The sequence below is a fragment of the Pagrus major genome, chromosome 8 (assembly GCF_040436345.1).
Source record: "Pagrus major chromosome 8, Pma_NU_1.0".
Lineage (NCBI taxonomy): Eukaryota > Metazoa > Chordata > Actinopteri > Spariformes > Sparidae > Pagrus > Pagrus major.
The window spans coordinates 32207136-32221360 of NC_133222.1; the positions used below are offsets into that span (position 1 = coordinate 32207136).

The window sequence follows — 14225 nt, forward strand, 5'->3', positions numbered from 1 at the left end:
AACGACTGTCACAAGGGAGAAAAGTCCACTTATTTTATGTGTGAAAATGATTAAAAAAAAAAAAAAACTCTTGTTCGAGAAAAGTTATTTATTTCTAAGAAATGTACAGTATAGAAAATACTCCATTCCATTTCCAAAATAATCTATGTCAGTCAGATAAGAACTTAAACGTAAACGTCACTTAAAAATGAGATGTACAGGTCTTTTTTTCAATGCCACCATGCTACTGAGGTAAAAAGACAACTGCTTAAAAAACAACATCAAGGAAAAAAAGAAAACAGACACCACATTTATATTAAAACAAGTCCAAAAATGTACAAAAATTCTTAAAAGAGCAAATAAATATGATTCACATTTAATCACGTCTAAATGGTTTTCACTAGTGCAGAGAGATGACAGCAGAGAAAAAGTGATAGTTGAATGCACACGTCCGATCACCTGGTGCCGGTTCTACACACCAGAAACACACACACACACACACACGCACGCACACACACGCACACTCACAGTATCACAACCTCACAAGACCTTTAAAATCAGCACTGTCCTTCATACATTAGACAGCACGAGTGAACACACTACCTCCAATGTGGCCATATCAGGCCCACTAAATATTTAGACAATTCCCTATTTTACCAAAATAGCAAGTCATCCATGACAAGTCTTGTGTGACACATTTAGAAAATTGTCTCACAGCTTCTACCACTTTCCTATTCCATCATCCTTCCTCCAATGTTTTCTTACAATGCCTTGGGTACCTATTACTATGGAACTCCGTCATAATGCCGCCAAACTTTACGGTCTATTAGGAGGCCTAGACTGGAACACTGCCTACTTTGTCTATTTTCAACAACCTGTAGGCAAGAAGGCATGCAATCTGTACAACGCAAGAGACTCACATACAGAGTCCCGTTTCAGACATGTGACATAATACCGTCCATCATACTCCAACGATGACATTAAAAAAACTGAGAATGAAAGTGCTGTCCCATTAAATCCATAGTGTACACTTTCAAGCACCGCTTCTTTTACAGGACATCTGTCACAGCTGGATAATCACGTCAGCATCTTGTTGAGGACAACCTGATCCCAAAGATTTTTTCCAAAGATGGTAAGGTATTGTAAGGCCATTTCGTTATCAGTTCTGTAAGCCTTAAAACTAAAAGTGGTGCTGAAATCATCAGCTGGTCATCAAATGTTGACCTGCGAGAGTCTGGCAGAGCAGGAGAGGAAGTGGAGGGACTGTGTAGATGCCACCGACTGGCTAGATGAGGTAGATTGTAATTTTAATTGTGATGACAAACGGTATCATCGGATAAACAGGAATGTAGAATAACTCAAATTTGACCCATCTCACTTCTCTTCAACTTTGATGAAAATGAAAAAAGACAGGGGGGTTGGGGGCAAAACAGAGTCCAATAGGTTGGCAGTGTGCTCAGCCAAATATTGTTATGGACAATTAGCAAACAGATAATAACAAGTTCTTCACATGAGATGGATTGATTTTTGCCACATTTGCAGTCCCATTTTCCTTATGCTGCTCTTCCTTCAAATAATGCCGAAAAATACCCGTATATAGAAACTGTACACCCTGAGGATACGTTTAGTATTGACATGGGGAAGAGGAAGCACTCAAAGAAGCAACCATGCAAAGGGCAGAGCGGTGAATGAACGAAGAACTAACGCTACAAACTTAGAGGTGAAAAAAAAAATCCAAAACAACAGCAGGATTTGATGTGTATGCGTTTCTTCTGTGTATGTGCATATATCAGCAAGAAGGACATGTCACTGAGAGGTAAGGATATATTTTCATACATATATGTGTTTGACTAAAAATAAAGACTATCCAAGGCCACTCAATTCCAGGATGTCTAGACTAAGAAAATCCATAGTGCATAACAGAGTTAGGTACAGTCGGATACAAATTGCGCCATCTTCGCCAGTCCCTCTCTGCTGGTCAAAGACATTCTTAACAATGAAGGCCGCTCTGAAAGATGCATATAGTGCGCGTTTACTCCAGAACGAGAGAAACAATGTTAGAGTTGGGGTGGGAATGGACCATAACTGGACCTTTTTCAGGACGGTTTATGCTTCAGACAAATTCTCAGGGTTCGTGTCCATTCACATGCAGCTAATCTGCTGCGCACACCTTTTCGTCTACACATTCACTCGTACATTCACAAAGGAAACCAAGGCAATTGCAAGGGGCCTGTGAGTTGACTGGGTTGGGGTGACAGTCTCATAGTACCTCCTTTTCTACACCTGAGTTTAAAGATATTGGAACAGAAAATAGCAGTAAAATCAACAGCCCCTCTCATCTTCATCACAGTCCTCCTCAGTTCTGTCAGTAGATTTATAATCAATGAAGGTGACAGGCAGGCTGTGTTCAGTGGTCTTTCATTTATTCACATTTCAGAGGCTCAGAGAGGAGAGGGCTGTCCAGTGTTCTTGAAGGCAGTGTCCCCTGTGTTTGACAGGTTGGCCAAGTGGTTAAAGAGGCTGCCCTTCTGCTGGGAGGATCCTCATTCAAATGCTCTCGTTGGGAAGCAACCGTGTCTAGTGAAGTGTCCTTGAGCAGGTCAGTGAATTCATACCAGTTCCACAGAGTTGTTCTGTAACCCTGACCTCTATGTGCAGAAGGGTAAGCGGAAAGATAATTGTTCTCCAGGGCTCAATAACATTTCACATTTTTATTATCTTTGTAATACCAGCTGCCTAGTTGGATCCTCGAGTCCGGAGCCAAAAGTTTTTGTCCAGTGTAAGAAAATCAGTTAGAGATGTATGAAGAGCGAAGTGTCTGTTCTGCAGTGTCTGTCAGCTCTGTCAGCATGCTCACATATTCTTCCTTTTGGCTCACAGCTTTGTCCAGATGTTCTTCGATACCAACATGCCTAAAAGGAGAAAGAATAATTAGTTAAACAGTGACAATTTGAGCTCATTTAGGACACACAACATTATTGTGGCTTGAGAGTGTCATGGTATTATTTCTGTGTTTTGATCCCTTCAGAGATGTATAAATGCCTTTTGGCAGCATTTTCATATTCTTAGGAACAGACCGTGAAGGTAATTTATTTAATTTATAAGAAGCTACTGAACGCTGAGAGATAAAGGTTTAACATTTAGTGTCAAAACATATGTTTACTTACTCTGATATAGTCACACGCCTTGTTTACTGCTAGGCCCACCTGGAGCAGCCATCATCTGTTGCCTGTGGAAAAAACAACAACGTGATTGTTGTTATCATTGGTGTTATTAGTTAAGAGTCAACTTGCACCAGCTGTATACTCCAAACAAAATTAGGCTTCATAAAAGGATGTGTTACTCGGGTCACATTTGATACGAAATGTCAGTTTATTCACTCTTTATTTAATTTTTTTTTATCTGTCTACCACTCTAAAACCAAAGACATTCGAAATGGTACAACAGAAAAAAGAAATGTGATTATTTACCTCTTTTTCTGTTGAACCATTAAGCTGTAAATATTGGGCATTTTGGCTTGATAAATAACTGGGTCTCAAGACTGCTGGTTATGAAGTTTCTGTCGATCAATTAATCATATCAACACTATAAGGAATGCAGAAGGAACTTCTGTCCTAAAGAAAATTTAAAAAAAAAAACAGCCAATTACGAAATAACTGTAGGTGTGAGGATAGCCAAACTTAGACCAAATGTTTTTATGTAACATATTCAAAGTATATTCCCTCCACATTCAAAGGAACAAACACTAGTCGCAGTGTAAATATACTGACTAAGAGATTAAGAATGCAGATACAGAAAGAGTTATTATTTAAGTCTTCAATCTACAAACTCCACAAGACCGGATGAGTCATTTTACCCTGGGTGTAGGAAGTGTTCTGGTGCCAAGCCTCTCTGCTGAATCATCATGCCCTGGAAGTGGCCCGCAGGCCGGGGGTGTCTGTACATGGCCATGCGTGTCTGACCTGGAGAGTAGGGCAGCTGCTGGGGCCGCTGCAGAGCCTCCATCAGGTGTGGGTGAGGTCTTTGGGCAGCATAGCGTCCTGGATCGGGGTATGGCTGGCCAGGGTAAGGGGCTCTGTTGGCACCTCCACGGGCCTGAGACATCATGTGAGGTGGAGGAACGCCACCTTGATGAATCCCAGGGTGACCGGTTCGAGGGTCATACATGAAGCCAGACATCATGTGTGCAGCAGAGACGGGAGGGCGTTGCTGTTGTTGAGGTGGCTGGGTGCTACGGCGGCGAGCAGCAGCATTATGGCTGTCAAGGTCCAGGATTTCTTTAGGGCTTTCAGGCCGCTCTGAGTTCTCTGTATGGGCCAGCTTCGCTGGGCTGCCTCCACTGGCTTGCACCCTGCTTTCATTTTTCCCCTCCTCCGGGCCTCCAGGGTGCGGCCCCACATCAGGCACAGGGCCAGGGGACACCAAGCTAGCACCACTGGAGCCCTCAGAGCCCATTGGTGACATGCTGCTCTCCTTCAACTGACCATTACCTCTAGCACTGGCTACAGGTAGATAGGCGTTGGGTGGCATCGGCTGGCGAGGGTGATATTGAGAGCGATGCCACTCCTCTGGAGGATAATTCCCTCTACTGTTGGCCTGGTTATGGGCCTGAGTTTGGGGATGGAGTTGGGGGTAGTAGTGTTGCTGCTGGTACTGGTGAGGTGGGTACATGTTGGGGTGGGCCTGAGGGTGCTGTTGGCCTGGCATGTGGTAGGAGTAAGCAGTCCCTCCCTGCTGGTGGTAGGTGGGGTGGTGAGCAGGATTGTGAAGGGGGTTAATGGCCTGGTTGTGATAAGGGTGTTGAGCTGACGGAGGCATGGGCCTGGGCATGTTTGTCTGGCTGAAGTGTGGGTGAGGATGGCTCACCATGCCATAAGGACCCATGGCTCCATTTGCCTGAGCTTGGGAGTGTGGAGGCATGGTGGGATTGTGAGCAGGAGCAGGCCCTCTCTGAGCTTGCATACCTGGGTTACTACCTGCCTGCATGGTTTGATGGTGATTGGGGCTAAAAGCCTGTTGTTTATAAGCACCATTTGGAGGCCCAGATTTCATTATGGTTTGCTGTGGAGGAACGGCAGTGCCTTCTGTGTCCGGTCTACTTGAAGGCTCACTCGGTCTTTGATCTCCATGGTCTGCTGGGCTCGGCTGGCAGGGTAGTAGTGGGGTTGGATGACTTGGAGGCAAAGAGGTGAGGGGGGTTGGCTGAGGTGGTCCAGGCTGGGCGGGGCTGTTCTGTGTAGGACGTTGTGGAGAGACGTTTTGGGGCACATGATGAGGAGGTAGCAGAGAATTGTGTTGCTGTGTATTCTGGTTCATCTGCTGGGGAGAACTCTGAGGGTGGGACTGAGGAGGGGTACTCTGAGGTTGCTCTTGTTTTGGGATGCTCTGCTGGTGTTCACTTTGCTCATGGGGATTCTGCATGTATGCAGAGTTGTTCTCTGGCATTTGCTGAGCGGAATTCTGAGATGCAGCAGCATGCAGTGGCAGTATGTTCTGGTGAAGAACTGCAGGGCTTGGAGTTTTTTGCTGTGGACTTTTCAATGTATGCTGAGGGTGGTTGGGTAGAGGGGGATCAGTGGAGCTGTTGTTACTTGTGTTGAGATGCGGTGAAACAGCATTGGCACTAATGAGTTGCGGGGGACAGTGGCTGGCAGATTGTCTCTGGCCATCTCCCTCCTGCTTGTGGCTCTCTGTTGAAGTCTGTGGAAGCTCTGGTCCCGATGGACTCTCCTGTGACCTGCCTGAGTTAGGGGCCGGGGGGCTCTTCATCCCCCCTGCTGGCCCAGTCTGGTGCCCTGTGGGGCTAGGGATGGATGGGTGCTCTTGGTCATTTGAAACAGTGTTTTTATGTGATGAAGCTTCATCAGAAATGTTGTTGGCAGCCATTTTCTTCTCTGATGTTGAGTCTGTAAAACACAGAATAATGACAGGAAAGTTAGTATTAAAAAAATAACAGAATGGAGGCTGGCATTATGGATTGATCAATTAGTATTACAGGAACAAGGTTTTAAGTCATTATCATAAATTATGCTGTGTACTGTGTTAAAGTTAACAAAAAAAGAAACTACCAGTGTTTGTGTCATTTTATATGGTTTATCCAAACCAATCAAATGTACAAACAAAACTAGCAAATGAATAATGTAATCATGCCTTTTCCATTCCTTAAATAGAGAATGCAAACACATTTGTAAGCTTGCTAGTAAAGCTTAACTGGTGACATCCCATCTCTTTTGTATCTTCAAAGCAACCACCAAGAAAATTCATACTAATACTAATTTCAAACTAATGAATATTCAATTTGCCACTTACTGTGAAAAATAATTAAAATCAAATTGCAAAAAGCACTTGACACAGAGGAAGGGCAACTATGGGGGCTGTGCTGATTAACAAATTCAGACACTATAGTCTGGAAAGAACATTTCTGGAGAGAAAGGTTAGACTGTGCTTGGGTTCCTTCATGCAGAATACAGACGGCGGGGGAAATACTGAGAGAGAAGGTCAGGTCTACCTTTGGGCTGCATGTCTGTCTGTTGGGAAGGCTGGCTGTCTGGCCCATTGTCTCTGGCAGGACGCAGCAGCTGAACCTCAGGGGCAGGGGGAGGCTGATGAGAGGATTGAGTTGGGATGCTGCCAATTCCTGATGGGGGCCCAGGCTGCTGAAAGTTGCCCATGTGCTGATGAGGAGCACCAGCAGGGGGTCCAGAAGAGGCTGACAGCTGCTGCAGGGCCAGCATCTCTGGGCTTTCCAGCATGGAAGCCAAGCGTGTCCTGCCAGAGGAGTCTGGGTGGGCAACAGTGGGACGTGAGGACATGGGCCCTGGGGAACTGACCGCTGCAGACATTTGATACTGGGCATTAGGAGGAGGGTGGGGGTATCCAGCAGCTTCTGGCCATGGTTTTTGCCCCACTGGAGGGGGGACTCCACCGTAACTAAAGTTGCGCTGGTTCACAATGTTGGGATCTTGCATGCGCATCCCATTGGGTCTCTCCTGGTGATTCATACCAGTCCACATATTGGATAGGCCCATAGGACCAGGAGGTCTCAAGCCTGGGTAGTTGTGCTGAGGTGGTCCTTCTGTCCCTGAGAATCTGTTACCCATGGGGTGCATGTTGTGTCCCTCTGGACGGTGGTGGGATGGGTACATGCTGGCTTCAGGAGGAGGTCCAGGCTGGAGGGCCATGGGACGTGGGCCCAGAGACGGGCCATGAGTTGGACCCATGTAGGGGTGCTGCTGCTGGTGTGGAGGCTGCTGCTGGTTAGGATCTGGGCCCATTGGATACCGAGGACCCATGTGATGACCTTCAACCATGCGATGCTGGGAAAAATATAAAAAAACAAATCAAGTTGGGCATTTTGATCAGTGAACCTGTACTTTAGTCACTGTCCAGACGCAATATGGTTTTCCCTTGGTAAAAACTGTGACTTTGTTATAATTATGTTAATAAAGGTGTAATTAGGTCTATATACCTGCATGTTATAGTTGTGGGGCAAACGGTTCAAACTGGGGTCTCCATGCCTGGGAATGTGAGCTGGGTAAGAGAAGCGGGGATTCATGGCCATTCTTTGGCCATACATGTGTGGACCGTGAGGACCAGCAGGACCAGGTGGACGAGGGAGCTGCAAAGAAAAAGAAAGAATTTACTATTTAAGTTTTTCTCCTACACAGGCAGAAATCAGAAAAACAACCTCAAACATAAAGGTTTTCATATCACTTGTTAAATTATTGTTAAATGTTTTAAGTGAAAGTCAAATTCAGTACATAGGTTTTTAGAAATGTACAGGAATAAAAGTTATCCTGTGGATACCTGTTGCCTTGGGTGGTATATGCCCCGTATGTCTCCTTCATGGATGTGCTGCTGGCTAAGAGGCAGGCCATGATGGTGAGGCGGGCCATTAGCCCAGTGTGGGAGATGAGGAGGTCTTTTTGGTTTGCTGTCCTCATCATCTGAGGGTGCGCTGCCCTTACCCCCCTGGAAGGTTCGCTTACGTTGGACTTGCTCAGTGGCCTTTATCAGACTTTCAGGTCCCATATGTTTACTGCTACGATTGCGCTTTTTGTCCTTGCGCTCCTTGTCTTCACTGCTGATGTGGAATTCCTCATCTGTGTCGCCATCCTCCGATGGAAAATGTTTTAATAAGGCCCGGCTAAAACACCGCTCTAGAGTCTCTGCCATGATAGTGTACTCTGGGGAAAGGCAGACATGATCGTCAGCTATGATTATACAGTAAAACATGTAAAACTTCCTACACAAAACCAAACACAAGAACACATAAAGAACCTGTAGCACATCAACTCACATATACTCAAATAATAGCTTTCATCTGCATAATGTGAGTGAATCCACACCACACCACGTCTTTCTATCCCTCAGACATTTCCTTACACTCAAACCAATATGGATGCCATGTACCCATAGACACACACTCGCTCCTCTGTTCTCAGCTGAGTGCTGGGCGGCTGACCAGGTCAGAGGGCGTAGGCTGACCCCTGCTCCTCCAACCCCTCCCTCCTCCTCCTGCCCCACCCTGGGCCCCCTTACCACTCTCCTCCCCCCTATCCCTGGGGAGAGTATTCAGTTGGATGGATGGCTCCAGACAGGGGGCTTAGGGGCTGGAATGTTTCTCTGGCACTGCAGGGCTCAGATCCCCCTGAGCACTGGAGCACAGCTCAATCACTCCTCATTAATCACTGTCAGGGCTGCCCTGGCCCCGGCCCCAACACAACACTAAGTCCGGCCCCTTTTCTTTTGCCCTCACTCCCACTCATACCCCCCGATTCCCACCTCAAAAAGTGCATACATGCACCTATTTCTCACAACATACACACTAAACACACTAAAATGGATTTTAATGCATTTGTTCAGGTTTGTGTTTGTGCAACTGTTAATTTACCACTGTCTTCTCCATTGTACTCAACGCAGTTTTCAAACATGAGCTTCACATCGGCAACAAACTCCTCCTTTGCAATGTAGTCCCCATCATTGAGCTTCCTTTCAATGGTGGACAGGTCCATGGGAGTCTGGAGGGATTGGCAGAACAATTCAATTATGTATTTGTGGTTGACTACATTAGTTAAGATGTGAACCACACATATACCACCACGATATTAGAAAAAAAAAAACATTAACTACTATGTCATGCCAGTTACCATTGTCTTGCATTTAGTACCTTAATGATCTCGTGGTAATTGGGGGCATAAGAGTCATCAACAGGCTCTAAGAAAGGCCAAGCATCTTTATGGGCTTTCAATGCCTCAAGCACTGTAGAAGAGAGACCAGACCTGACATTAGAAAAACATTAATGCAGATTGAGACAAAGCAACAGCCTTGAGTAACTACTTAGCAAGCATACCTTTGTACAGAGCAGTGTAGTCATCATCAATTTCATAGCTGAAATGTCAAACAGACAGTAGGTTACAATAATCATCCTTGAGAATCATTCAATGAGAAATGAAAATCTGAAATGTAAAAAGCCTCTTACAATTCTTTATTCCTGCGTGTTCTGTGGACAGGAGAGGTAGGCTCCAGATTCAGGAGTTCGGGTGGCAGGTCTTTCCCTTGAGACAGCAACCAGGCCTTTTCCTCTCGCATCTTTCGCCTCTTGGCCCGCTCTGAGAGAAGAAGGATGAACACAGGGGCAATTAGAGGCACAAACAATTAAAAAAAAAAAAAAAACAATCTCGGGGGGCTGGAGGCAAACAATATTTTAATTGCTTTTTCTGGCTCATGAGTTAAGTTTAAATTGTATTTGCTCCTGTTGAGGCTGTTGGGAAGGTCAATGAAAACCAGGTCTCGACCATCAGAGACAGCTGTGGCTCACATAAGTAGAAAAAGAGTGATTCATCAGCCATCTTTTCTTAGGCCCAGTTGATCAAAAGAGCAGAGCAGATCAGAGAGCGTGCGTATGTATCGCTGCTTTATCTTTTAACATGAGAGGCCTGCCAGCCCCCCTGCCGTGTGGATTAAAGAGGTTTGAGGGAGGATTCCACATATGCAATCCACACAGAGAGCAGGCCAGGTCCTGCTGTTCATCTATAATACATTAATGAGGCTCCTCCACTGAAGCACAATCAGCAGTTCATTAACCCTTGACAGATGACATCAGAGGGTGGGAGAAAAAGAGAAGTGATCCTGTGATTAAAGGCCCTGAACATTCCCTCTCTAGTCTCTGTGTACTATACATAAATCACAAGGCTTCAAGTGCTGCTATGCTACTGCAGATTTTTGAGCTGTCCATGATCCATTCTGCCCCCGATCCCTGAGTTAGAGAAAGAGTACAAAAGCCCCCTACCTGCTGCTGATGTGTCGCTGATGAAAGAATGTGAAATTATTGCCTGACTTTTGGCACTTAGCTTCATATTTATTTTTCAACCATCGGTCATATCCCAGCAGATTTATAAATATGTGAGCTTGCTACACAGGAATATTGTCTAATTCTGGAACTAAAGGTATTATTATCACAAATGGGCACATCTTTTTATCTGTGCACCATCCTTTTACGCAGCAATCCATCTTACCCTCAACAGCTTTGATCTTCTCCATCTTTTCTCTTTGTTGTTCTTCCTGCAAAAGCCTTTCCTCTTCTCGTCGCTGCTCGGCCAGCAGGACCTGTCGGTCCAGCTCTTCATCTTTCTTCTTATCCTCCTCTAAAGCGGCCTTCAGATTGTCCTGAATACATGCACACAAGCACATTAGTATTCTTTAGACAGCATGAATATGTAGAAGCAGAAAGTTACATATCTTTAACTATATCATCTTTGTGCAAAAGCAGAAATAATGTACAGAAGCTGGTAGGCTACAAGGGATAAACAAACATCTCACTGAGCCAGAACGTATCGCAGTAGTTCATAACATTTTGTGAAAAAGGACTGTTGAATAAACAAACAGGACAACATGTTATGACGTCTGTCTTTTCAGAAACGAAGCTACAGCAGAACTACACCTGCAGTCTGCAATTCTATTAAAAAACATGCACACAGACAAACCTCCTCCTCTTGGTTGATGTGTTTTTCAGAGAACCGTTGTGATATACGAACTGGGGTTGGGTCCAGTAGCTTCTGTTTCTGCTCCCGCTCCTGAAGAAAACATTTGAATAGAAGTAGTTCAGCTCTGTGATCCAGATATGAACAAACAAACATGTGAACGAAAACCCAGATTGGAACCTCATATCGCTCCCAAACTGATTAATTGTTTTACAATACTCCAAGCAGCAGCAGATGACAACTAAAGTTATTTATTTATCTAATTCTCTTACTCTAATTTTTCATCTATCATTACATTTTGTTTTATTTCTGAATTACATATGTGTGCCTGCCGGTCATTTCTGTTGCCAACAAATTACTGATTGAGTCTTCAAGACAGACAGCCACACACAAGCCAACACGCTGACAGGCCCTGGGGAATCGAGGAGGAGCAATGAGTATGGGAGGTCACTGGCTCTGTTCTCCCCTCCCCCCAAGTCACCCCTCTCTTCTGCTGCCTGCATTCCCACACCTTTCCCTGAGGGTGACAGCCTTGCTTAGTAAAAAAATCGAACCCTGTGCGTGTCCCATGAGTCTACTAATGTAATGATAAGCTCCAGGAAATAACTACAACAGGTAGTGTAAAGGAATGCTGTCCAGTTTAAAGAATACACTATGCAGTGATATGACACCAGTTAACCAATCATGAATGATATTTTCAATCCTCCAGCATGCATTTTAACATTACAGTACTGTCTAAGATCCACCTTTGGATCCACATCAGTGACCTATTGGTGATCCAGATTTAGCACACAGTAAAGGAGGGAAACTGAGTGCTCTAAGCAGATCCCTTGAAAGCCTGTCTATATCAGGGACCAGTCTGTGCAGCTCATGTCAGAGTTCATCAGGGAACCCTGGCTGTGAATAGCTGTCAGCCCTGCACAGCCAACAACACAGAGAGGTGTCATAGTCAGGCTTCAGGCCATCCATAAAACCATGGGAGGCCTAAACTGCATTAGCAGCTGTATGGAGCCTGTGCATGTGAGCAGGTGAGGAAGTGAAAGAGGAAGGAAGATGTGGGTGGGGAGAAAGAGGTAGAGAAAAGAGAAGAGAGAGACAGAGATGAAAAAAAGACAGATGTTCATGATCTGTGTCCTAGTGTGGAGCACTGGCATATCCCCGGGCTCCACAATCCTCCCTACATTACCACCAGCACTAAATCCCCCCCCCCATCCAGCACACACAAGATAGAGTGCCTCTGGTGTCACCACTTAGAGAGGTCGAGAGAATCCTGCAGCACAGCAGAGCTGTCATTCAAGAGGCTCCATTCTGCCTCAAGGTGAGCTCCCGCCTGCTGTCAGTGCCCCATGAAATGGCTGGTGACAGCAGCCCGAGACACATTGAGGGAAGGATTCAAGAGGCTACGTGCAGTGTCTATTTGACACGCTTGTATGAACACACCCACATACAGAAGGATATATTTATGTGAAGTATATGCACACACTATGCTATGACCACACTTTTGTTCATGTTACAAAGTTGAAATCATTCATTAGGCTAAATGTAAATGGTTCTGGCTTCTTTGATATGGGGAGTGGTTGGTTTTGGAGGTTTTTGGGCTATTGGTGAAACAAAATTGACAATTTGAAGATGATACTTCTGGCTCTGGGAAATTTGCCCCCCATTACAGGTTTGAATATTATCATGTGTATGTATTAATTAGACGCCACTCAATAATGAAGTGAAAAAAAATGATAAACATCTTTTGTAGGCATCATGTGTAAAAGACGTCAGTGTTTCCCCTCCAGCTGCCTCATATAAATTTAGTCTTAAATAGAAAGTCAAGCACAAATTCCACACAGTACCATGGTGAAATGGGGTGATGTAATGTACATATAATTAATAAGCAGAGTATTTTGATCTCCTGCTGTGCAACATCAGTGGAATTTAAGTGCATATTAGAGGAACATTAGGGCATGAACTTTGAGCAAAGTTGTAACCACACTGATCATGTCTGACAGAGACCAAGTAGTGGAAAGCGTTGTTTAGTTCTGTTTTCTCATAAAGTCTGTATGTGCTGTTAAACCTGCTGTGGTGGAATTTCAAAACAAGAGCAGAAAGCAGCAACATTATAACTCCACTAGAACGCTTCACTAATATTTTGCATAGACAAAGGCTATAGATACCTTTTGCATACAATAATCATGTCAGTATTGGTAGTACAGCTGAGTGTACAGACGATGAAGGACAAGATAAGTGACAGACTGTTCTGCCAATAAACTGTAAGCATCATTGTTTACTTAACAGCTCATAATGATGATGGAGAGGGTTTCTGAAATGGTTTCTATAGCAACAGTCAGTGTTGGTTATATATCACAGGAGTGGAAAGAGCCCAACCATTTTTATACAAATCGGTAACATAAAAACAGGGGCCTACTTTTAGTCTTGACTAGCTGTAGCAGTCTGTGACTGAAATCCTTCACTGGAAGGAAAACTGAGTGGGTAGTGGTGGCTCTGACTCATGTTTTTGCTACGATCAGGGCAAAATGTATATCTATAGTCTCCCCCTCAGGTACTTTACATACATTCCAAAGAAGATATGATAAACAAATGAGCAGGACCCAATGACTCGCCAATCCCAATAAAGCTGACTACAGAACTTGTGCCCTCTTCTACCCAAGTAGCAACAGAGTTCTCCACAGTCAGGCTCAAGTAAAAGGCCCAAGGCAAACTTCATTACCCTGATGAGCAGAATTAAAGACAAACATAGATAATTGATAATGTCACCATCACTACAGTGTGTGTATAAGCCGTTTGTGACAATTAAAGCAGATTGAAAAAAAGAAAGAACAAAACTCTCTAAAGCAAAAATTCAATTTGCATATTTAGATGTTAACACTGGCACATCAACTATGGTTGGACCTGCTGCTCATGAGCTGGTGCTCGGTCATATCGCTCTGGGTAGCAGCTGACAATGTCTATCCAGACTCTATCTAAGAGATGATATTATGAAGTGCTGTAATGGGGACTAATAGCAGTCTTGTCTCTGGTGTCTGACCTTGTGCTCAATCATGCTGTTAATCTCAGGCAGGAAGTTCTGGCTGATGACACGGTAGAGATGGCGGTCCTGTGGGGAGGTTTTGTCCTTGATGCCTTGATGCTCTCCGCCAGACTGACCCATTGTTCCTCTGTATCACACACAAGGGACCAAGCGCCTCGCTTATGGCCTGGTGGAAGCAAAGAGGAGAGACATTGGCATCTTGATTCAAGTGAAAATGTGTGGAG

General features: G+C 44.7%; 1 protein-coding gene across 1 annotated transcript in view; it reads right to left on the bottom strand.

Moving 5' to 3' along the window:
* Nucleotides 1-70: 70 nt before the first annotated feature.
* Nucleotides 71-14225, bottom strand: part of cecr2 (CECR2 histone acetyl-lysine reader) — a 37805-nt gene continuing 23650 nt past the window's right edge. The window contains 14 exon segments of the mRNA XM_073472146.1: nucleotides 71-2891; nucleotides 3147-3208; nucleotides 3836-5885; nucleotides 6488-7295; nucleotides 7448-7597; nucleotides 7786-8165; nucleotides 8873-8999; nucleotides 9149-9240; nucleotides 9332-9369; nucleotides 9461-9590; nucleotides 10497-10647; nucleotides 10965-11054; nucleotides 13999-14091; nucleotides 14094-14167. Coding sequence (XP_073328247.1) covers nucleotides 3157-3208; nucleotides 3836-5885; nucleotides 6488-7295; nucleotides 7448-7597; nucleotides 7786-8165; nucleotides 8873-8999; nucleotides 9149-9240; nucleotides 9332-9369; nucleotides 9461-9590; nucleotides 10497-10647; nucleotides 10965-11054; nucleotides 13999-14091; nucleotides 14094-14167 — 4235 coding nt within the window. The 3' untranslated portion in view covers nucleotides 71-2891; nucleotides 3147-3156.